The sequence below is a fragment of the Pongo pygmaeus genome, chromosome 1 (genome assembly GCF_028885625.2).
Source record: "Pongo pygmaeus isolate AG05252 chromosome 1, NHGRI_mPonPyg2-v2.0_pri, whole genome shotgun sequence".
Taxonomy (NCBI): Eukaryota; Metazoa; Chordata; class Mammalia; order Primates; family Hominidae; genus Pongo; species Pongo pygmaeus.
This window is the reverse complement of record NC_072373.2, coordinates 84,536,607-84,562,185: the sequence shown is the minus strand read 5'-3', so window position 1 is coordinate 84,562,185 and position 25,579 is coordinate 84,536,607. Positions and strand designations below refer to the sequence as shown.

At 43.8% G+C, this 25,579-nt stretch overlaps 1 protein-coding gene across 1 annotated transcript; it reads left to right on the top strand.

Annotated features, from left to right (window-relative positions):
• Positions 1 to 1,098: 1,098 nt before the first annotated feature.
• On the top strand, positions 1,099 to 21,130 carry LRRC52 (leucine rich repeat containing 52). The gene is made up of 2 exons (XM_054454043.1): positions 1,099 to 2,037; positions 20,678 to 21,130. Exons 1-2 carry the CDS (start codon positions 1,416 to 1,418, stop codon positions 20,995 to 20,997), a joined length of 942 nt encoding a protein of 313 aa, XP_054310018.1. The 5' UTR covers positions 1,099 to 1,415; the 3' UTR covers positions 20,998 to 21,130.
• The last annotated feature ends 4,449 nt before the right edge of the window (positions 21,131 to 25,579 follow it).

The window sequence follows — 25,579 nt, the reverse complement described above, 5'->3', positions numbered from 1 at the left end:
ACTAGCCACAAATCCATTTGACTTTATTAATTTCTCTCTTGGCAAAGAAGCAAGAGAAGGAAGCAAACCATCAGAAACATTCTCACATCGTTCATTCACTATACATTTATTACATACCAGGTGCCAGGCACTGTGCTTAGGTTTCAATATGTTATTAATATTCACAACTCAGTATATATGAGTGTTTTTAAAAAATGAAATCCAATTTTCCCAAAAATAAAAGTTTCATCTCCTCAGATGTTTTATCTTATTTCTGCCTGATATGCCTTCCTCCACGGGGTGTGTGATACATCCCAACTCTTCAGCTTCCAGGTTTTCTATCCCTCGGTCCAAAAGACTCCCATCACCTGACAAGTAATTAATGAATATAAACTCACGTTAGAAGTACTAGAGAGGCACTCACTATTTTAAAAGTCCTAGGAGAATACGAGTGGTAAAAAAATAGTTCTATTGTTGCACTCAGATTTTTTATATATACATTTGGGTTTTGTGTTAGAAGGAGTAGCTTATACTTATTCAAAAACTTTTTTAAAATACACATACATATATTCAAAATGCAGACAGAGATGTATACATCCTAGGAATAAAGTCTGAAAAGAGTACCACTTTATCAGAGGAATTCCCCTTGCCTCATTTCAAAAGAAACACCCCCTTTCCCATCTTCTTCTGGCAACACTGAAAAACTGGCACCCATCCAAATCAATACCCAAGAAAAGACCCACGCTGAGAACTGACCTCAAGCAAGTCACTGCTCATCACTAAGAAAAGGAGTTGGCCTAGAGATGTCCCATGTTCCCTCTATGGCCTGCAGATTAGGGGGTCCAATGTCACCTAATCTTCTACTACAGCTCCATGGGGAGAGGGTACAGATACTATACACATCCACACACTGAACCCAGCCTTGTCCCCAACACACACATGCTGCAGGCCCCTACCCATGAGGCCCCAGCTCCCCCAGGGAGTTCCAGCTGGCTTACCAAGACACATAAAACACCCCCACATCACCCAGAAGGAGAGGTGAGGAATCTCTTTCCCTTAGCCAGGCAGTCTCCTGAGGCTGCTGACATCACAAAGGTGTCAACTGGCAACCTCATTGTCATGTGGCTCTCCCCTGGCTCCCCTTCACTTGCAAACGCAGGGAAAGGGTGAGACCTTTCAAAGCTGCCAAGTGGGCAAGCTTCCAGCAGCAGTCTGGGAGCGAGCGACAGAGCCACCAAGCTGGGCGGCAGGGCATTGAGCCTCGCGTTTCAATTTCTGTTCAGTTCTCCTGTAATGGAAAATTGCTTTGCACAAAGCTAAAGTGTTACAGTTCTTTCCAGCGCCCCTCCCCCGCCCCACCCCCTCACCGGCAGCCTTCGGATCAGAGGGACAGAGCCCGCAGGAAGGTGAAAGGAGGGTGGTTGTGGCTTCTTACTATGTCCCTTGCTTCAAGCCCTGGCCCTGGGTGGTTACTCTTTTCCTTTGGAATGGGGCTGGTATCAGGGTCAAAGTGTCCAAATAACTGTCTGTGTCAAGCCCAAGAAGTAATCTGCACAGGGAAGCAGTTAACCGAATACCCCCTTGACATACCCCTGAACACCCGGAGGCTGTTCCTGAACCAGAACAGAATCACTAGTTTGCCAGCAATGCATCTAGGACTCCTCAGTGACCTTGTTTATTTGGACTGTCAGAACAACCGGATTCGAGAGGTGATGGATTATACCTTCATCGGGGTCTTCAAACTCATCTACCTTGACCTCAGCTCCAACAACCTAACCTCGATCTCCCCATTCACTTTCTCGGTGCTCAGCAACCTGGTGCAGCTGAACATTGCCAACAACCCTCACCTGTTATCGCTTCACAAGTTCACCTTTGCCAACACCACCTCTTTGAGGTACCTGGACCTCAGAAATACCGGCTTGCAGACCCTGGACAGTGCTGCTTTATACCACCTCACTATTCTGGAGACCCTGTTTCTGAGTGGAAACCCCTGGAAGTGCAACTGCTCTTTCCTGGACTTCGCCATCTTCTTAATAGTGTTCCATATGGACCCCTCAGGTGAGGGCTTGATTGAGTGTGGGGAAGAGGATGTGATTGAAGTGGCTCCAGAAAAGGTGAACTCAAAAGATGGTCAGAATGGGAGAAAAAGTTGGGTGAAGCTGATTGAATGCATTCTTATTACTCTGCAGGGCCCACCCTTGGGTTGACTGGAGTAGCAGTAAGAAAAAGTTCTGAAATAGGAATTCAAAGAGCTGAGTTCTGGTCCCAAACTCAGCACTTACCAGTTGGCTACCCTTGAAAATGTCACCATTTCTCTGAGCCTCAGTTTTCTAATCCATAAAGTGGGGACAATAATATTACCTAAGGCACAGAGTTGCATCAAATATATGACGTGTTTAGAAATGATAAAGTACTCTAATTGCAAAGTGACAAGGTAATATAGGGACACTGTATTCTGTTGGTAAACTGTTTTAATCTGTTTAATTCAGCAACTGAATTTTTCCAGGATCAAAAAGTAAATTCAGTCATTCATATAGGAGTATGATATATAGAAGGGAAAGTTTAATATACAGATGGAATGAGGGGCACGTGAGCTACCCAGACAGTGAGAGAGGGAGGGAAGAAGGAAGAAAGGGCTTTTGATAGCTGCTTTGTTTTGAAGATGCTGGCCTCCTATGGAAGGAGAGAATGGCGTGAATCAATGGAGAAAGGGTCCAGTGCTCACTGTGTCAAGCAGAGAGATTCTAGTCTTACAGGTAGATGCTCAACTCTTACCTGGGAGATTTCCAAGCTCCTTGCCACCACTCTACCCGCTGTCCTCACCCGGCCTGCCATGGCCCCTGTGCTTCATTCCCTCTTTATCTTAGGGACTTTACTGTCTCATCCTTACCCTCCAATTCTTCTCTCCACCAATAATAGCATTTTTACCCAGGAAAGTCAGAGCTTCAGAAAAACGAGAAATAACTCCTCCCAGAAAGTCTGGAGCCACTGATGTAATCTGGCAAAATTGGACTCTGGGTAGAAAATCAAATCCTGTCAAAACCATGTAGTTTCTCCCTTCCCTGGGTGTTTGCCTTTGAAAACATTTTCACAGACGCAGCTTCATAAAACTCCTGCTGAAGCTTCCACCATGAAGTCCTGCCCAGGTGGCAATATGCTAGAAATAATCCTGGCCAGAATGACAGACTTCAAGGAGAACTGGGGGAGAGAGAATCAAGTGGTGACAGCAAGTAAAAAACGTGCCCTCCTGGCCTCCCAATGGGTGTGTCTCAAAAAGTCCTCCTGGCAGAGTCTGGACTGGGATGAGGCAAGCAGGGCTTTTCGTAGGCAAAATTTAAGGAGGCACTGAGAGCGAGTGCACTGAGAATAAGATATTGTGAGTCAGTGCCTCCTTAAATGTTGTGCCTTAGACACCTGACCCTACTGCCAGATACCGCAACTTGCATTGAGGTATCTAACAACTTGAGTTGTTAGAATAAATCAAAAGAAACTAACTTTGTCAGACCATCTTCCAACAGGACTAGAATGCAGAAGCAGTTATCTCAGGTAGATTGCCTTGCCTCTCTATAACACCAACTCTAGGAGCCAGAGATAATGTTTCCTACTTTTGTCCAAAACTGTGATAGTGTCTAGAAAGCACTTTCAAAGAGGTTCAGTATTAATCATCCTCACGCATGACCTGTGGTCCATAAAGGGGATTCTCCCCTGTCCATGTTCCTGTAAATTAGCCTGTGGAAGGGTGTCATCTTCTCTTGCCCCTCCCCACCATACATGTACTTTTCCTTGAGTACAGCCCATCAGGTTGCAAGTGGGACCTCCCACCCCAGATGACAAGAGTAACATAGCTTGGCTTCCACCCCAGCAGCCAAGCCTACCATTTCACCTCCCATTCCATCTCCCTTCATCAGATTTCTGCTTGCACAGTTGTATCTTCTCAGAATTTTCAGGCTGACCACTTTGGACTCCTTGACTCTTCAGTTCAATCCACAGTTGAATGGGATTATAAAGTAGATCTTTTTCACTGCATATTTTCCAAGACATCAGAAAGGAGTGTCTATCTTGTCAAGATTATAAGCTCCTCATGAATGAAGACTCTGTTTTATGAGGTAGACAAAGCTTTCATTCCCCAGCCGTGGGACCCCACACACGCACCCACAACTGCTAATTTGCTCATCTCCCTCCATTTTTCCACACATGGTACCTCATTTCCTTTAGCATGAGTGTCACACCAACACTTAAACTTGTGCCCTCGGCCTGTGGAAGAGACTAGGATTGGTATTTTTAACCCTATCCTTGGATGAGAAAATAGACTGACCTGCCCAAAATCACACAGCTGATAAGTGGCAAGAAAGTAACTTGAACCCCTTGATTTCAAATGCAGGTCTTTTTCCACAAAACTATACTATCTCGTAAATCCTCAAATTACATAACTATCATCCTGTAAGTGAGTTTAGTTATAAATATAAGTTGTATTATAAACATATGGCTACAGCATCTAAACTTCAGCTTTACTTTCTATCTGGCTGCCACTTGAAACTAACTCAAGATCATTTTCATTGGATAATAAGCACCAACCATCATAAATTCATTGATATGCCTGTACTTCCCTTGCAAACCCAGGTTTCACCCCAGTCTACCCCAACTCCAAAAGGGTGAATCTAACCTTAGCATTTGCTCTCATTTGGGCCTTAATCAGTCTGGTTCTCCCTTCCCATACACACATACAATCACAAATATGCATATAAACACACATGCAAACACAAATACCTACACACGCATATGCAAACACAAAGGTTTGTATATACCATATATACATACGTTCATACCATATATACATACATACTTACATACCCACACATATATACCATTTATACATACATACCTACTTACGTACCCACCCACATATTACATACACATACATAAATGTACAGGTTCACACCCACATACATGAACAGATACATGCATACCCATAAAGTTGAACACACATACAGTAAAATTCATTAGCTGCTTCTCTTGCCTTCTAGCCAAACCTCAATGTAAGGAAAGGTATTTAATTCATTTGACTCTCATATGATGATTCATGGTCTCTGCTAGGTGGAAATATCTTTGCTATTGGCAAACATTCTTGGTGAAGTCTCAAACTTAAGCCCACCTATTTATACCACATTTGTTATCAAAATTGTGATCTTTGACATATTCTAGCATGGAGCCCATGTATCTCTCCACATATATCCACGTTTCAGGAGATAGGAAGATTTCTATGAAATAAGCTGAGTTATCTGGTGTTTATAAAACAGAATCCACTTCACAAACAGGCTCATTTTAGACCCAAGGAAATACTGAACCTTAGCCCTGGGAAATTTTTACTGTAGTGTAATATCAAAGGCAATATGAGAGTGCACATATATTCCTTGAAAAGCAATGCCATGAAGTAAAGGACTTCCATGCTACAATTCAGTTCATCCATTTATCTATTTAAATACTTATTGAGTGCCTATTAAGTGCCAAACAAGTGCTCATGAAGGTAACTAACCAAGAAACCTGAGGCTGCATATGGAGACTTATGTAACTCTGGGTCATCTGTGCCATATCTATGTCATAGTTTAGTTGTGCATAACAGAACAAAACAGGGCAGGACAAACGAGGCCAGCATGTGCCTATTGGGGTGACAGGCACTTGGGGCAGCCACTTGTCCTCCAAGAGATGAAGGACAGTCACCCTCAGGCAGCAGAGCCCGGTGTTAAGAGCTCAGCTTCTGGAATAAAATTGACGGGTTATAATCCTAGCCCTGATGCTGACTATCTGCAGGATATAAGATAAGTTACTTAACCTCTCTGAACTTTAATTTCCTCATCTTGAATACAAGGATAATAATAGAACCAACATTCCTAGGGCTGTCATAAAATGAAATGAGAACATTTATGAAGTGCCATTAGCATTTAAGCTTGACACACTATAAGCAATCAAAAAACAAATGGTTGGTAGATGAGGAAAGGTACAGGATACTAACAGAGTAGAATACCAGAAAGCAGTCAAGTGTTCCCCTAGATAAGCAGTGGACTTCAGGAAGGCTCAGTATACGTGGTGTTAGAGGACAATGCACTCTGTCTAGAAACATGACTATAGAGATGCAGGCAGGAAGATAGATAGGATGTGGGAAGGTGGGCAGCTGCTTCTAAGATTCTAATCCATAAAAAATGGGGCAAGGAGAATCCTGGAGGGACAGGACAAGTCTATGTCACATTCTGACTAAGTTGGGTATTATTAGATAAGTTAAGAACATGGGTTTTCAGACCCTAGAGAACAAAAGCAGAAGCTCAAATCAAGGCTTTGTCTCAGCCTGGGCCATGAGACTTGGGGCTGGACCAGCAGCAGCAGGGTGCCTGTTCCTGAGTCACCTGAACGTAGAACCAAAGCTCTACCTAAAGACAAGCTCCACTTCCAGAGGCAGGTGTGGATGTGTAGACTACATTCTAGGGATGTGTAGGCAACTTTCTCTAGCCTCAGGAGAAAGACGTCACCTACATGGTATAACTGAGCAATAAATACTTTTGCCCCAATGTGTCCCTATCCACTTCCTACCACTAAGCTGAAATTAGTCACTAGAGGTTCACCCTTTTGGGTCCCAATTATGTGTCATGATCTTGAAAAAGAAACTGCAAAAATACATGAACTCCTGGGAAGAATAACACAAGTGTCCTTAAGCCTTTATCATCTCTCATATCAGAAGGAGGAGTTAATTCTTGGGAATTTGATTAGCTAAGATTAATTCTGCAGCAGTGGAGAACCTTGAAGGAAACAGAGGTGCAAGAAGGAAGTGGAGAGGTCTTAAAAGAAAAGACATGAGGGCAATATCATATGCTTCTTCTGTGTCACATTTTTGCTAAGGACCTCCCCCGTAGAGGGGTTGTAGAGGAAGCCCAGTGTTTCATTCATTTTATTTTATCATAAGGCTACACTGAACAAGAATATCAAAACTTTCTCAAGTTGGCAAGAGATCTGGCACCATAATCAAAGGTCTGATGCAAAAGAAACTCTCCAATGGCATACTCACCAGATGTACTGAAAAGTATTCAGTTCTCAAAGAGTTAATGTAGTCACTTTTTAAACACAAAAGTTACAGCAGAAATGGAGGTGTGTTGTAATGTGTCCCTTGCTAGGGTGCTCTACTGAGCCCTGATCAATACAGACTGAAAACAGACCCACACATTCCATTTCCTTTCTAGCCCAGGTTAGCAAGTGGGAGGACTAATCCCTGGCCAGCACTGTTATTTTCCAGTCACTAATGCTACTTGAAGGTGAGAGTGGTCATTGAGTTCTTCCCAAGATATTTGATTTCCCTCAGGGGACAGGGTTGAATGGCTTTCAGGAGGCTCTCGCAAACTCACTCAAACTCTAAGCTCCAAAACATACAAAACCTAGCCTCATACATCCCATTCCCCTCTACCCGCAAAGTCTGCTCTAATGTCCAATAGAAGTTTCTGCAACAGGGTAAATAGTCTATATATATGGTGTCGGATACAGTAGTCACTAGCCGCATGTGGCCATTGAGCTCTTGAAATTTGGCTAGAACAAATGAACTGAATTTTTATTTTATTTCAATACATTTAAATAGCCACTTAAGGCTACTGGCTACAATACTGCTCAGGGTAGCCTTTTAACATAGGATGTTTAAGCTGGATGTTTAACATAGGATGTTTAAGCTGGAACTTTAGAATCCAGAGTCACAGGTAAGTGGCTATAGAGAAAAGCCCAGCACAGAGATATCCTGACATCCAAGTTCAATGTTTTTCCCTGATGCCAGCTGTCAAGCACATCATGATCCATTTAACTCTGAAACATTTATTGTATATTCATTATGTCCCCAACATTGCATTATAATGCTGGGGTGGCTGTTTCACAGAGAAAAAAAGTCATAATTTTTGTCTTGAATAAGATAATATAGGATACAAGAGACAGAAAATAGAATCGAAAGCCAGGAAGCCCTGTCTTGATCCCAGAAATGCCACTGTGTGATATGGGGAAAGTCACTTTCCTTCTTCAAGAGTCACTTTTCTTGTCCTTAAAATAAAGGATTTGGGTTAGAGATCCTCAAAGGCCTCTTATAGCTGGTAGCCTATGGACCTAACTAGAAAGATAAGCACACAGGAGGTGAGAGGAGAACAGTGCTCAGCAGGCAGGGTCCCAGGGGAGCAAGTGCATAGTGGCAAGTGCTGAGGTGGAGGTGTTCTCAGTGATGAGGGCTATATCACATAATTAGGAAGTTCAATCAAGAAGAAGATGCCTCTAACTCCTGTACTCTCCCACCTCCTATATTAAGCACCCTCAACTTCACTAAAACAATGCCTCCACCCCAAGAAACTCATTGCCCCAGACTTTCCTTCCAGGCCAGACCTGCTCAAACAGTGCTTCTCAAACTCTAATGAGTACAAGAATCCCTGGTCCTATGCCCTGAGGTTCTGATTCAGTCAACTCTTCAGGCCGGTTGTCCTTAGGCCACTTTTCAGAAACTCTAGAACAGTGGCCTGTGTTCTGGACCTTCAGTGGCTGTTCTAATTAGTAAATGAATCGATTTGAGCTGAGATGCTAATGGCTAGTTTTTTGAAATATCCCCTCAGGGAGCATTTGCAATTTGACAGGGAACAACCAGAAACAGTGAGAATTCAGAAAGTGACAAGCTACCAGGGGCTAGAGTGGGGCGGTTTGAGGACAGAGAGTCCCCTCTGTGTCAGCTCTGATAGCCTTAGCCAGTCCTAAATGAGCCTGATGGTGGGGCCCACACATCAGAGGAGCTTGAGCAAGGGTGCTGCAGAGGCAGTGGACAAAGCCACTCAGGGCCATCTGCATGGAGCAGATGGGTTGAGTCATGTGCTGCTTCAGGTCCAAGTCATTTTGAGGGCGTTTTGAGCAGAGAACATCTTAGTTTCATTACGAGGTTATATCATCCTGTATTCAAGACTGCTGTAATGGGATAATGGCCCCATTTCAACCTACCAAGTACAAAGTCATCCACAACTGTGCCCAAACTTAGATTTCCGGAATGAATTCAGGTCCTCACGTTATTCCACTATCAATGCTTACCCATGTCCTCCATCAGGGAAATTAAAATAAAGACCAAAGGCCAAAAAAGAAAAAAAAGAAAGGCTGGGCAACCAGCAGCTCCAAGGCTTCCAAGGCTGTTGAAAGCCAGAAAAGCAGCCTCCTGAGGGCAAGGAGGGGGCTGAGAGGGGTGCAACTGAGTCAGTGATCCCTAAGCCACCCAGAAAATCCAAGAAGGGATAGGAGCAGCAAGCATAGGACGTTTAGGAACCCCTGGGTGATGCTGACACACTCCCTGACTCAGGCCAATTGGGATCCCTAAGAGTAGGTGATTGAAGGTTACTCCAAGCTCTGAAATGCCAGATTTCTACACCTGGCCCCTCAGGTCACCCAGCATCACTCAGAACTCTGAAAAACAGCAGTGCAAGTCTGGCCAAAGCAGCCAACCTCAGTTTGCTCATCTTTAAAGGTGAAGAGCTCCTCATCCTGGAGGTAATCCTACAAAGGATGGATGCGGCTAGAGAAAAGGATGGGGGCCCAGCTAGGAAGGGCCTTGAATGGTTTTCTGGGGAACATGCAATATAGCCTAAGAAGTCTTGGGAGGCAAGTGTGCTGGAGGTAAGGCTGGGAAGGAAGCTCCTATAGGCGTTCAAGCCAGACAGTATGGCAGCCTATGGCAACAGTGAGGAGGAGAGGTGTAGACATTTGAGAAGGAATCATTTAGAAGGCAGAAGTAATAGGATCTGGGACTGAACTAGCTCCTCTCGTAGTTTCTTGTGCACCCTTTGTAACTTCTGGCACAATTCTAATTAATAAATGTGTATTCATTTAACGTTTGTCTTCCCTGATAGACCAGAAGCTCTATGAGAGCAGATCTGGATCTTCGGAAACAAGCACAGGCCTGACACAGAGAAAATGCTCAACTACTGTTTCCTGAGTGAATGAATGAGATACAGAAAATATAGAAAAGGGAAAAATCAATGGTAGCTCCCAAGACTTTGGCTTGGACAGTGTGGGGGCTCTGCTGACATAAACACACTTGGAGGAGGGCAGTGAGGAAGTCAGGCTAGAAGCCGAGTCCCATCTTGACCTTACTGAGTGGGAAGTCCCTATAAAACACTAGGCATTTGGATGTTCTGACCTGAAATTCAGAATAGAGAACAGGGCATAAAATATACATATATTTGGGGATCATCAACTCACTAGTGATGATTGAAACCTAACAGAAGATGAGATCAATCAGGAAAAAGAGTTTCAAATGAGGATAATAAAAGGGCCAAGTACAGAAGCTTTAGGGAATGCAACATACCAAAGGGTCAAGTAAGGAAGAGCAGCCCATGTAGGATGGCAGGAGGCCCCAGACAAAGGAAATTAGAATGAGATAAATTCATGGAAGCCAAAGAGTTCCAAAAAGTGGGAGCAGGTCAGATAAGGACAGAAAACTGTCCATCAGATTTAGCACCAGAGATCCCTGATGTCTTGGGCAGTTCTGCTGGCATGATGAGAGTGAACACCAATCCATAATGGGCTATGGACTGAACATCAAAGATGAGAAGGAGTAAACCATGTAAACTACTCTTCCAGAAAGCATGGCTGTGGACTGAAGGGAATAGGGTGCTAGTTGGAGAGAAAACAAATGAAGAAGGAGGATTTTTAGGAGAAAAGAGATCCAACCATGTGTTTATCTGCTGATGGAAAGAGTTGATGCAGAGAAAAAGGACAAAGATATAGGAGAGAGGGGAAGTCATTGGTGGGGTAAAGTCCCCGAGGAGACAGGAGTGGATGGATGGTCTCCAAAACCAAATAAAGGGGTAATCCTTGAAAGCGGTATGGCACCCCCTCTGCCCTCTGGGACTGCAGAGAAGGAGGCAAGGGTAAACATAGATGGGGGTGACTGTGATAATAGGGGACAAATACAATTGACAGGCCCAACTGGTGCCTGTATTCCTCTTTCAGTGAGGTAAAAGACAAAGAATGACTATATATCTGTAAAGTACACAGTTTCATGTAATGTTTTCTATGATGCTTCCATAACACCAATCCAATTAGGCGACTATAAAATATCCGTTGTCCTTGAGATGCTCACATCCTAGTTGAGCAGGCAACACCAAGGTGGGTTCTGGATGCAGGCTACCTGGCTTTTCATTCTGCCTCTGTCACTTGCCAACTACTTGACTGTGAGCAACAATCTCCATCCAACCCAAGTTCTCATGTGCAAAACGCAGATAAAAATAGTGCCTATTTCCTCAAGTTGTGATAATTAAATGAAAAAACCCAAATGAAGATTTTAGAACTGCACACAGTACATGTTCAATTAATGCTAGCTGTTGTTGTTGTTACAAATTCTTTGCCTGGTGGTGATTCTGAGTGTCACATGAGATGCAGAGGAGGGGTAGAGCAGTGTGGGTTTGCAGAAACAAACAGAGTGAGCAGAGGCAAGGAGCTCAACTTGGGGGAGCCAGAGCCCTTGAGCGGGATGTTAAAGCTTCCAAGATGATGTCATAAAAAAACACCTAATCTGCTGCATGGCCCATATGCAATGATAGTTTGTTGTTGTTGTTGTTGTTGTTGTTGTTGTTTAGAGGCAGACTCTCGCTGCTCTGTTGCCCAGGCTGGAGTGCAGTGGTACAATCCCAGCTCACTGCAGCCTCGACTTACCAGGCGGGGGTGATCCTCAGCATCCCCAGGAGCTGGAACTATAAGCATGTGCCACCGTGCTTAGCCAACTTTTTTATTTTTAGTAGAGATAGATTTTGCCATATTGGCCAGGCAGGTCTGGAACTCCTGACCTCAAGTGATCCGCCCACCTTGGCCTTCCAAAGTGCTGGGAGGTGTGAGCCACTGCCCCTGGCCAATGATAGCTTTTTTGATCACACAGGTGAATTTGGCTTTCTCCTCAACCCAAATAAGAAAATAACTAAAAATTCAATGCATCCAATTAAAACATAGTTAAGATGGAATTAAAGTCATGTTAGACAAACCCTTGTAATTTTCAATGCATTTTCTTCTAACAGTCAAGATGCTTTGGTCACAGCATTTGGCTGAGGTGAGGCACAGGCATTGTTATCCCTATTTGACATTTACAAAGAGGTAAGGAGCCCAGGCTGGGATCTGAGTACATGAATTCACTGACAGTTACTCAGCACCAATGAGATGCCAGCACCTTGGCCAGGCACGGGGCATACTGGTGTGAACAGAAACAGATGTGCTCTCATGAAACTTACATTCTAGTGGGAGAAGAAGACAATAAATAAATTGATATATGACATAATGTCAAATAACAAGTGCCATGGAGGAAAATAAGAGAGGGGAAGAGAAGAGTGTGCCTGAGATTGAGAACAAGGCAGATACTTCGGGCTCAGTGGGCCTGCGGAGGTAGTTTTGAGCAGAGAACTGAAATAAAGTGAGAGAGAAGCCATGGAAATATTACGTGGGGTGGGAGAAGGTCTTTCTAGACCAAGGGGAGAAGGAACACAAAGGCCCTGAACTGCAATGAGTTTGACATATTAGAAAGGGAATATGGTTGGAGCAGAGTGAAGGAAAAGAAGAAAGGGAAGAAATGAGATAGAAGATTACTGATGCCAGGTCACATAGGGTAGATAGGCCATGGAGAGGCTTTTGTTTTTATTCTAAGTGTGATGGGAAGTCATGGAAGGATTTTGAGCAGGGAAGTGACATGATCTGTAATTACAGATTGCTCCCACTGCTGTCTCCAGATAAGAGATTGTAGGAAAAAGCAAGGACACACATTCAGAGGCCAACACAGTTCAGGCAAAAGAGGATACTGGCTGGGACCAGGGCAATGGTCCAGGTAATTAGAAGAGGCAAGAATCCGGACACATTTTGAAGGTAGGACTAGCAGGGTTTGCTTACGATCCGAACGTGGAATGTGAAAGAGGAAGCAAACAGTTTCTGCCTGGTGTTTCTGCCTGGTGAACTGGTGAATGATGGTGCCCTTCGGCTCCTGGGGTTTCATAATGGTTTGTTATCCATGAGGACAACTGTCTGCTCTCTGGATTTTTCTGAGCAGATGGGTAGTTATTAAGCAGGCTCAGCTCTAGGCCAAACTGAGAAGAAACTAGAAGAAAAGAATTTAATTTTTAACTTCCAAGAAGAACCTGGGCCCAGCCCCCAGCCCCATCATACAGCTTGTTCCCCTCACTCCACCAAAAGGTGGTAGCAGGGGGCTACCCCTGAGTAGGGATTAAGTCATTTGCTTCTTTTTCAGAAAACTTTACACTTTTGAGTGTTATTTTATTGGTGAAATGAAAGGTTTCATCTCCCACTGACAGAGTTCTGGGTACTGACAAGCCCATGAGAAGGAATTATGAGAAAAAGAAAGCTTTTTGCCTCTGAATCATGCCCATATGCAACCAGTTATACACGAGACCAATTCTGTAACCCAAAACACCTGTAAAGCACAGGAATAATCAGGTTGAACTTGCTGAACGTCAAGGTCTCGTCTACATGTTCCATGAGTCTATGAATCACTTTTAACCTTTAAAAATCTATAGACTCTATATACAAGGGGGGGGGGGGATTGTGAATACCAGATAAGAATTGTACTTTGCACAAGCCCAAATAACACAAATCCTTAAGGTTTTAAGGTGCCTAGGATGGATTAGACCAGGAGTCAGCACATGCTTTTCAGAAAGGGCCAATAGTAAATATTCTAGGCTTTGTGAGTCTTTATTGCACCTACTCAACATTGCCATTAACGTGAAGGCCGCATTAGAAAATATGTAAAAGGATGGGAAAGCTGTGTTTCAATAAAACTTTGTTTACAAAACAGCAGGCTGGATTTGGCCCACAGGTTGTAGTTTGCTGACCCCTGGCTTATGCCATCATTGCATTACAGCTGGGCAATGAGTAAGTGGAGCTCCAGAAAGGCAAAGGCAGAAGCCAGTGCCAGGGCTTGAAATTCTCATAGGTTTGTGCATGAGGATCAGAAAAGGGGGCCTTGTTGGCCAGTTGGCTTTGGTGTTCTTGAGCAGTCATATTGCCCAACCTAGGTTTCCTTCAAGGGAATCATCTCCTCTAGGCACCTGTAGTACAACAGAATATATAATAGTGATCCCTTCAAATTCCATTTGGGGAACCTGTCCTAAACAACAGGCCAAAGACATCAGAGTTTTAAAAGTGCTATAGGAGATCAGACCAATAATCCACCCTTGCATTCAACATACATTTATTGAGCACCTACTGTGTGCCAGGCACTAAGGATACAAGGGTACAGAAAAAGGGTCTCTGCTCTCAAACAGTTCTCAAAAAGTAATTTGGAAATAATAATAATTACCTTTTGATATCATGTCTGCAGCAGTTTGTCCTCATACTCTTACCCTTGTTTCCTTCTCCTCAGTCTCACAGGACAGAGCAGGTGCCCTTCCCAGTTCAAGGCTTATACCTCCATTTGGTCCTAGAGAGCATCCATTCCTGCCTCCTTAGAGCTTCACTTAGCTCACTGAACCCTCCCCAGACTCTCATACGGATTGGTACTCACCCAGTGTAGAGTGTCTGAGGCAGTCCAAGGTCAGCTGACCCACCTATAATATTCTACCACTCAGGTTCCCTTTCCTCCACCTGAGCATTATGTCAGGGACAGCAAGCCCAAGGGGTTTGAATAACAGTCAATTCATTCAACAAATACACCCTGCACTGTAGCATCCTGATAGATGTCAGTGAACAAAACAGACAAAAAGTCCCTATCCTCATAGCATCCGTAATCTAATGAGTGGAGTCAGACAAATGAATAGGTGGCAAATCAATTTCCTTAACAAAAACATAACTTAGCTTGCAAAAAAATAGAAGGCAAAGCACTGCACATCTAGTTATATTTGGGTGGACTGGGGCCTAAAAGAAAAAATGGGGGGATTAGGTTTTTCTCTAGATCCAGGATAGAAGTTGAGGAAGTGCTTGACAAGGTGCATAAAGCTGATAGAAACATAATTTACTCACTGAGAGGTAATTGCAGTGCCTTCAGATTCCACCCTCTTGCTTTCCATTGCCACCATCTAGATGCTTGCCCCTCCAGTCAGCCCAGAAGTTTCCTGAGCAAGCTACCACAAGGGCTCAGAGCAACCTGCCCAGGGCCTGGCTCCTTTGGGGGCACCAAGGCCCTGGGAACCTGCAGCAGAGCCCTGGGCAGAACTGGGGTCCTTCCTGAAGACCAAGAAAAGAAGCAGTTCCCCTTATAACTGGAGGTTTCAATACTATTTTCTGAAAGAGAATCCTCCTGGGCTCCTACACTAATAGGTGTGGTTCCAGCACCCAGACACTGTAGTTCTTCCATGCATCTGATTCTGACAAAGAGGTTTTCTGCCTTTGAGCAATATGCTGTGTACAGAAATAAACCAGGTGGTTGTTTATGTTTCCTTAGGAACTATTTGCAATAAGAAGTTCAATATTAATGACATCTGTAGTTAATGCCCTGGCCCGCTGGAGTGAGGCTGAGGAAAGGGATGGCATAAAGCTGGGTCACCTGTCTATAAAATGAATGGAACCTCCTGGAGTTGTGCAGTGCACAGCATGTAAAACAATACTTGCTGATCCCCTGTGTGAGAGGCAAGGAAATCAAGAAAGCCAGAGAAGGAAGAATTGTTGTATAGTTTATTCATTCCATAGCATGGGAATAATTAAAACTACCGTGTGGGATGATCAAGAGTAGAGCTTAGAACTTAATTTTGTAAAGCATCTCATACAGTGCCTAGCACATGTCAGGCACTCCAGGATCAGTAGATGGGTATAAAACCTCTAAAGTCATCATACTAGAACAGGAAAAGAAGGTATGGTTAATGAGCTAAAGAAAAGGAAGTTAAAGATTTAAAAAAAAAAAAAAGGAGGCAACAGGTTAGAAAAAGGACAAGAAATAAGTGAGACAAATAAAAAAATAGACACTAGGTATAAATCCAAATATATCAGTAATTACATTAAATGTCAATGGGCTTATTAAAATACAAAGTTTGCTAGCTTGGATGAAAAACAAAACCCAGCTATGTACTGCTTACAAAAATATACCTTAAATATAGGAACACAGAAAGATTAAAAGTAAAAGGACAGAAGAAGATACACAATGCAAACACTCACCAAAAGAATTTCAGTGCAGCCATACTAATGTTAAACAAAGTAAACTTTAAGGCAAGAAGCATTACTAGAGATAATGAGAGATATTGGTCAATGATAGAAGGGTAATTCTACCAGGAAGACCTAACAATTATAACTTTGTACGCACCTAATAACACAACTTTAAAATTTGTAAAGCAAAGGCCAGGTGTGGTGGCTCACGCCTGTAATCCCAGCACTTTGGAAGGCCGAGGCAGGTGGATCACCTGAGGTCAGGAGTCTGAGACCAGCCTGGCCAACATGGTGAAACCCCATCTCTACTAAAAATATAAACATTATCTGGGCATGGTGGCATGTGCCTGTAATCTCAGCTACTCAGGAGGCTGAGGCAGGAGAACCACTTGAACCTGGGAGGCAGAGGTTGCAGTGAGCTGAGATCATGCCACTGCACTCCAGCCTGGGTAACAAGAGTGAAACTCCGTCTCAAAAAAAAAAAAAAATTGTGAAGCAAAACTTGAAAGAACTATATGGAGCAGACCAATGCACAGTAAAAACTGGTAATTTTACATAATTAGAGGGACTAGTAGACAATAGTCTAATAATAACTAAGAGACAATAGATGTTTATAAATAAAAAGTCAATAAGGGTATAGAAGATCAGTACACCACCACAACCTAACTGACATGCATAGAACAATGTACTCAACAAAGAATACAGTAAATCCTAACTTAATATCCATAGGTTCTTAGAAACTGCCACTTTAAGCAAAATGACATATAACAAAGCCAACTCTACCATAGGCTAATTGATATAAACAAGAGTTAAGTTTCTAAAGCTTATTTCTAGTCATAAAAACATCATCAAACTTCTAAATAAAGGTCAAAAAACCATTCTAATATTTAGCATTGAAATATGAAACATAAGAAAGATTTATACAAACAAGTAAGATAATATTTGCCTAATTATTTCAGCTCAGGGTTGTGAGTGGCTGGAGCCTATCTTGGCAGCTCAGGGTGTAAGGTGGGAAGCAGACCTGGCCAGGACACCATTCCGTTGGGGGCCACGCATACACATACTCACACATACTTAGACTGGCACAATCTAGACACACAAGTACACCTAATATGCACATCTTTGAGATGTGGGAAGAAACCAGGGCACCTGGAGAAAACCTGTCCAGACATGGGGAGCGCACACGAACTCCGTACAGACAGTGGCCCTGGCTGGGAATATTTTTTTCTCATTAACATTGTAACAAAATGACGTAGAATGAAACAATGTTATTAGAGCATCTACTGTATAATACATTTGTAGCACATGGAAAATGTACCAAAATTGACCTTACATTCAGCCATATAGCAAATTCTCAAGAAATTTCAAAGGATCAGAGTGTTTCTATAGAATTAAACCAGAACAGTAGGATTAACCTAGAATCTCATAATTTAAAAAAGTACCAGAACATCCCTCAATTTTACAAATTACACAACTCAGTCAATGAATGATAGCTATTATTAACAAGAACAATAATGATCAGACATGGTTTATATCTTTAAGAGCTAAAAGTCTACCTGGTAGGGGAGAAAGGGTGCACATTGTAAATAACCATCATGCAAGACAGAATGTGATAGGTACTTAAGAATGACACAAGGAAATGCTAGGGATGAGTTCACGAGTGAGAACAATCACGTGTCCTCTGAGCTCTGAGGACAGGGTGGTTGAGGAAGGTCTCCCTGGAATAGACGCATTTAGGCTAGATCTTAAAAGATGGGAAGAACAGGATCCTGCAAAACTAGGGGTATGAGGCATCTGATTAAAAAGGAGCAGCGTAACAAAGTAACTACAGATGAGGGCAAGGGTGAGGTGTAATCAAGGCATAATATGTAGTTTAATTTAATTGGAGCAAAGGTTACCAGCAGTGCTGAGAAGTAAGGAGGGAAGAGGAGAAGGGTAGATGCTGAGGGGCTCTGAATGCCAGGCCAAATGGTCTGGGTGTTATTCTGAGGTTCACAGGAGGTCAGAGGACTGTTTTGAGCCAGAGTGTGACTGAGAAGAGCTGCACTTGGGGAAGGCAATTTGGCAGAAGTGTGTGAAATGGCCCCAAGCTGGGAAAGGGGAACAATAGAGATAGGGAGCCTGGGAGGGGAGAGCCCAAATCTTGGCAGTGACTGAGACTGGGAAGAGGGGGAGATAATTCAGTGGGAGAGAAACCCAGGCCTCCCTCCCAACAAAGCCACCCACATCCCTCACTTAGCAGCCTAACAATGCATTAAAATCACTGCCTAATTGCTCCTTTCAAAGTTAATGCTCCAAAATGGGGAAACGTGTGTGATGTTTAGTCTCATCTCTGCCGCCCAAGCTGCAATTTGAAAGCCCAATCTTTTTAAAAATAGAATGAGATAAACCCCCCTAGACACATCCCAGACCCTCCGAATCCCGTGTTTTCCTTTCTCAAATACATCTTTCTTTGAAGATTCATGTGTCTCCCACAGTTTGGGCAGGTGACCTGAGCTCTCTCTCGATAGGATTCCTGGAGAGCTCCCAGGCGCCTCCCCTGTTCATGGGAGCCCCATGCCCAGGCCTCCTGGGCAAAACCACAGAGGTCCTCAAGCCAGGCTGACGAGAAAGAGGTACAGAGGCATAATTGTGTTCCTGCGACTTCAGCCCTCAACTCCTTTCCCTCTACTTGAGAGCTCTCTGGTGGGGCAGGTTTGCCCTGAGGGCCACCATCCCACACTGTCTAGAGAGAGGCTTCTTCCTCTCTCTTCCTCTGTAATCATTACAAACAGTGGATATGACACAGTTCCTGCACTGGCTTCCCCTCTTGTGTCTACAAGCTTGAGTCCTAAACAGCATTACACACTGCAGGCCATCTTCCTGAACAAAACAAAATGACTTTGCTGTAGGTGCATTGATACAGAAGCAAGAGGCAGGTATTGGTGTCCGGGTGAAGAGGACAGCTCTTTCCAGCCACCCATAAGCCTAAATGTCTTCTCCCCAGCCAACTTACTTCTGTACTTTTTCTTTGAATGCTGCTTCCAGCCCCCATTAGGATTTACCTAACTGAACCTGATTTTCCTAACATCCTGGGTCACCAAGGATAGTGATGTTTTCACTAGTCAGGCAGTTCCTGCCCTGAAGTTTAGAGGAAACTCCTCTCCAAAATAGCTCCTGTTTGCAAATCCCACTTACGCAAAACAAGCTCACACTGACTTTCTGTCTTCTGTCTTCTATATAGATTCTGCAGTTATCTAAAACCTTCAAGTTATGGGATCTCCTGAATCTCAGTTTCCTTATTTGTAAGACAAGGAAAATAATATTATGTGCATCAAGGTTATTATTAGAATTAAATGAGATATTTGTAAATCACTTAGTGCATAGTAAGCACTTAGCAAATACTGGCTGCTATTATAATTCTGATTGTCGTTGTCTCAAGCCCTGGCTTCAGCCCTGAGCCGGAGCTCAGTGATCTAGTGTGTGCTGGATACATTCACCTGAGCATCTCACACAAGCACTCAGCCTCAGCATGAGAGAGTATATGGAGTTAGAAAAATGCAGGGGCAGTGATAGGGCTCTGAGGATTCCATGCTCGAGGCACAATCACCTGCACCTTCTTACCTATGTCAGTAAGTTCTCTCAACTATCCTGAGAAGTGTCATTCTTTGCACTGGTAAGATGAGGAAATGGAATTCAGAGAGAGAATCCGGTATCCTGCTGAAGTTCACAAAATTAGCAAGTAACAGAATCTGGATTAGAAGCCTGGCCTGTCTAGCTCCAGAGCCCACTTTTCTTTCTGTCATATAGGGAAGGCCATGGCGCTACATATGGGGAGGTGCTCAGAGAAGTAGCCAGGAAGCTGAGTCAGCTGCTAAGAATGACTGAAGACTCACGTCAATGACATAATCAGCCACTGATGGCCAACATCACCACTGAGAAGCAGAACTGCCTTCCTTATTGGCAACCTGTTTACCCTGGGTTCCCCCGACTTGTTCAGGGTGGGGAAAGTGGTGAGCGGGTAGAACACACAGTAAACATTTCAAGAGAATCTTGTCCCTCCCTAGAGTTGAGTGGCTTGCAATGCTCTTGGGGGATGCTAGTGGTGCCAGGTTGGACTCAGCTACTGCTAAAGAGAAAGGTACAAGGTGAAGGGAAATTTGGGATGGAGGCAAGGGAGGGGCAAGAGGGAGGTGACTGGTAAAGAACAGAGAGATGTCAACACTCCATGGCAATCTTGCCTAACCTTCCAACCTCCCCACCCCTGTTGTGGCCTCTCCTTCCTTGAGCATCCTTAAGAAGCATTTTCATGGCCTGAATGCAGCAAAGCCTGGGGACAAGGAACAGTCCAGGCCCAGTACTTCTCAAACTCCAATGTGCAACAGATACCCTGAAGGTCTTGTTGAGATGCAGATTCAGATTCAGGAGGTCACAGGTGGGTCCTGAGATTCTGCATTTCTAACAAGGTCTAGGTGATGTCAATGCTGCTGGCCCACAGACCACACTTGGACCAGTGAGGGTGCAGATGGTCTCTCCTGATCCCCTTTGGCCTTAGGACCCTGGGAGTCATGCTGTTTCAACACCCTGCCTGCTGTGTTTTTCTTCTTAGATGATCTAAATGCCACATGTGTGGAGCCCACAGAGCTGACAGGGTGGCCCATCACCCGGGTGGGGAACCCACTCCGATACATGTGCATCACGCACCTGGACCACAAAGACTACATCTTCCTGCTGCTCATCGGCTTCTGCATCTTCGCCGCGGGAACTGTGGCTGCCTGGCTCACAGGTGTGTGTGCTGTGCTCTACCAGAACACCCGCCACAAGTCGAGCGAAGAGGACGAGGACGAGGCCGGGACTAGGGTGGAAGTCAGCAGGCAGATTTTTCAAACCCAGACGAGCTCGGTCCAGGAGTTCCCTCAGCTTATTTAGTTGCCAGAGACCACTATCTTATGTGCCTCCCCCAGGCTCCCTGCTTTCTCTCTTGCCCTCCCCATCCCACCACCTTGGAGCTGTCATAGAGATTGAAACCTTCTAGTAAAATAAATAAAATCTCTGCTGGCCATTTCACAGTTTGGTCCTTTCCCATTTCACCAGCCCGAGGATGATTCCTTGAGCTCAGCAGGATGGGGTAGAACAAAATTTAGAAACGTTGTTGGATGCATCTAAATACCGAGAAAGTCTACCCCAAAAGTAAGCCATCTCATGTTTAATAAGTACTTATTACATCCCCAAACTAAGTGTTGGAGGGATGGATACAAGGAATACAAGATTTAAGATCTTCCCTAAAGAGCAAACAATTTAAGTGGAAGTGAAGATTAATATTAATCAAATGGAGAAAAGTATGAGACAATGATAAGAACTAACATTAATGGAATGTGTCCATGTGCCATCTTCACACTCCATCTTGTAGTTATCACAGCAATCCTATAATATTGATATTATTTTACCCTGAAAATTTGAGGCCTGAACAAGTTAAACAACTGACTGAGGTCACCCAACTGGTAAGTAGCACAGCCTCCCAAAGTCCATGTTCTTTCCTTTACATGAAATATAAATATTTAGCAGCACAACCAAGGGTTCATCATGTAAGCCTGGCCACACAGAGGTGGCCACCACCCAGCGGGTCCATCCCAAGTGCCCAGCATTGTGCCCAGCTTTATGCACATATGCCCCTGGGCTAATGTGCATGACAACAAAGTCAGGTGGTCATTGTTACTGTCGTTTTCCTGAGGCATGGAGAGATGAAGTCACCAGCTCAAGATCACATAGTTGGTAAAAGCAGAGCAACTGCTGGACCCATGCCAAAGTCCATGCCCTCTCACTATGAGCTACTGTTTGTCACAAAGCACTAAACAGAATAGCCAAGTGTACACAAGCATGTCCTGTGCTCAGGGACATGTGGGAAAGGGAGTGAAGAGAGGGTCGGCTCAACCCAGGCCCCAAGACCCCATTCCAGGTTTTCCTTTTTGCTCTACTCAGATCAAATTATACTCATGTTCAAGATTCAGATCAAACCCCCACCCATGAAACTGAAACTAGCTGTCTTTGAACCCCCAACCAGACCTGTTTTTACATCTGCACTTCCACTGTGAATTGCATGTGACTCTAATCACCACTTGCCCTCCAGTTTGTTTGGTGCAATGCTTAAGAGCATGGGTCCAGACTCAGGAGCTGGATCTCTATCCCCAGTTCTGCACTTAGCACTGTGTGAACTTGGGCTTCCTACTTATAATGACCTTGAGAGCAGAGACCACTTGCCTTCAGTGTTCTCTATTGACACAGCATATAGAATGATAACTTCCACAAAATAAGTGTTTATTACTGCATTCTATTTAAATCCCAACCCACCAATCATTCCTACCTTGTTATCCTGAACTAAGAGTGACCATGGGCAAGTTATTTAACTTTTGTGTGTCTCAGTTTCTTCATCTGTAAGTGGCAATCACTACAGTACTTATGTAGGGATATTTTGAGAATACAATGAATAGCAATTATAATAAGAATTTATTTTAATACACTTTTTATTATGGAATAACTTTGGACTAAGCTACAGAGGTAGCGCAGAGTTCCCACATATCTCTCACCCAGTTCCCCCTAACGTTATCTCACATTACAGTGGTACATTTATCAAAGCTGGAAATTTTATATTGGAACACTACTATTAACTAAACTCCACACTTTATTGGTATTTCATTAGTTTTTTTCCGCAATGCCCTTTTCTCTGTTCCAAGACCCAATCTAGCATACCATATTTGCATTTAGGATATTTTTAATATAATAACATGTCTAACATTTACTGGGCACTTCTATACGCTAGGCATTGTTCTAAGTGCATATACATACACACAAACACATACACATACACACACAAACACACACATCTCAACTAATTGAATCATCACAACAATCCTACGAGGTAAGCATTATTCCCATCAGATCCTGAAACTGAGGTTTAAGAGGATAAGTAACTTGCTAAACATTACATACCTAGTACAACCAGAAGTGAAACCAGCTGTGTCTGACTATAGACTGTTTCCTCCAAATCACTAATCAATATTGTCTCTCAGGAATTTAAACTACCAAGAAAGTCTTGGCAAAAGAAATGTGAATTGCAGCTTTTCATGATAGCTTCTCCCCTAAGATTTTGCCTGGATCTTCCAACAATAAGTAATTCCACAAAAATGGACTGAGCACCTACTCTGACAAGGCCCGAGAAGATCACAGTGAACAGGGCAAAGTGGTGAAAGCTCAAGAAGCTTCCAGTTCAGTTTGGTGGAGACACAAGAAAACAGTCCATTTCAAGACAGAGTGGTAAATGAAGGGCCGGCACAGTATTCTAAGGGGACCCAAAGGAAGGGCGCCCCAACCAGGAGGCAGTAGGGCATCCTGGAGGGCTTCTTAGAGGAACAGGCATCTACGCTGAGGCTTGAAAGTTGAGTTGAGATTCACCAGGCAAAGTGGTAAAGTGGATGTGGGTGACAAAAAGACATCCTAAGCAACAAGAACCGCATCTACAAAGGCCTGGAAGTGAGGAAGAGCCTGGCATGCCATTATAACTGGAATATGGAGTATAAGGGAAGGAAGAAAAGAGAAATAATATTAGAGAGAGAAGCAAGGCCAGATCCTGAAGGGCCTTTTATATCTCTGTGTTGGTTAGGATTATGATAGGCTATGCTACAATAAAAAATTAACCCCAAAGTTTCATTGGCTTACCACAACAAAGACTAATTTGTCACTCATGTAGAGTCCCATGTGGGTAGGGAGCCCTCCCACCCTGTAGCTCCAGCACCTAGAACATGGCCTCAGAGGTCCACTCCAGAAGAGAAAAAGAGAGGCCATAGGCACACAACTTGTAACTGCTGGGCCTGGAAATGACACGTGTCACTTCAACTCACATTTCACATGGTCCCAACCTTACTGAAGAGAAACACAGTCTGTGTGCCAAGAAGGCTATGGAAAACAAGGAATTGTCTCTGCCCCACCAGGAAAAGATATGGGACTTGCTCCTGAAGTACACTCAAGAGTTGTAAGCATGAGAACCACCAAGTCTAGTTAATTTGTGTTTGAGAAAACTCACTCTGGCTGTAAGGTGAAGAAGAGACCAGAGGGAGGCATGACGGGAAACAGGGAGACTAGCAGTATTGCAGTATTCTAGCAGCGGGGTGAGGGTGACAGACCAAAGGCAGTGGCTGTGGGAACAAACAGAACTGGATGAATTTGTGAGGTTATGTCAGAGGTAGAGTTGGCAGAATTTCATGAGTAACGGATTTGGGATGTTGGGGAAGAATTAATGGAGGGAGGATTCAGAGAAAGAAGGAGTTAAGGAGAGGGCCCAAATTTCTGATTTGGACAGCCAGGTGGCTGGCAGCATCAGTCACCAAGGTGGAGAAAACCACCACATGGCATACTGGATGCAAAAACGTGCTGGGCAATAAAATATGGGGAAGGGACATGGGGAGGATGGAGGGTTAAATCCTCATTGTCTCAGTGGAAAGTCGGTAGATGGTGCCTAACACTGAAAAATCAAATGGGAGCAATAAAAGCATAATTTTTAGACATATCAAAAGAATCAGCAAAAAGAGTTCCAGGTGCTTGCCTCTGGAGAGGAAAAAACACTGGGACAAAAAATGGAAGACTGCTGTTTAATTTAAAAAAATGTTGTACAACTGCTACTCTTTAAACTACGTGCATACATATCTGATAAAAATGAATTTTTTTAAAGGAAAGACCAGCTGGTCTAGGATGTTGCTCCTTTCCTCCGAGAGGTGTCTTTTGTCTTTAACCACCTTAAATAGCGAGGTGACCATCATGATTACAAAGGGTAGGGTACTAGTCAGTGAGACACTCATACCACCTGCCACATTTCCCCATTTGCAATAGGCCCCTGCACTTAATTCTCAGAAAAATCAAGGAGGGCTTTTTAGGGGAGATTATGCTTGACCTACATCTTGAGAAATCATAGAATTTCACACAGGAAGGAGCATTTCAAATGGATGGTAAGGGTGAGAGCATGGAGGTATGGCAAACAGATGTGTTAGGGGAAGAGTTGTAGTTGTGTTTGGAGCCTGGAAGACAGATGAAGGTGACTAGAAAATGGAGACAGAAGACCAATCAGGGAGCTGACGAAAGTGGTAAATGTTTCTCCAAAGAAGGCTCATGGACCCACATCAAGATCCTGATGATCTCTCAATCCTTCAGATGCTCAGGAAGGATGGGCAGTATCCCGCATTTTAGTAAGTTCGCTAGGTGAATTTCATACGCACCAAAATTTGAGAAACACAAGTCAAGCAAGAGGATAAAGTCCTGAAATAAGGCCATGACAGTGCGAATGGGAGGAGGAAATGGTTATCAGACCCAGGGTCTCTTGGGTCCAGAGCTAGCCTTGGCCAACAAGTCAGGTAAAGTGGCTCTTCTGCCTGCAAAGAAATGCAGAGCGTGGGGAAGCAGCAATGCGCTACAGCTCCTGCTTACCTTTGACTTTCATTCCTGCCTCAGTGCAAGTCCTCCCACT

Bases quoted from the DNA above. Each gene is read 5' to 3' on its own strand.
- LRRC52 (XM_054454043.1), top strand. From the start codon at position 1,416: ATGTCCCTTGCTTCAAGCCCTGGCCCTGGGTGGTTACTCTTTTCCTTT. The intron at 2,038-20,677 runs GTGAGGGCTTGA...TTTTCTTCTTAG, and splicing joins GTTCCATATGGACCCCTCAG to ATGATCTAAATGCCACATGT.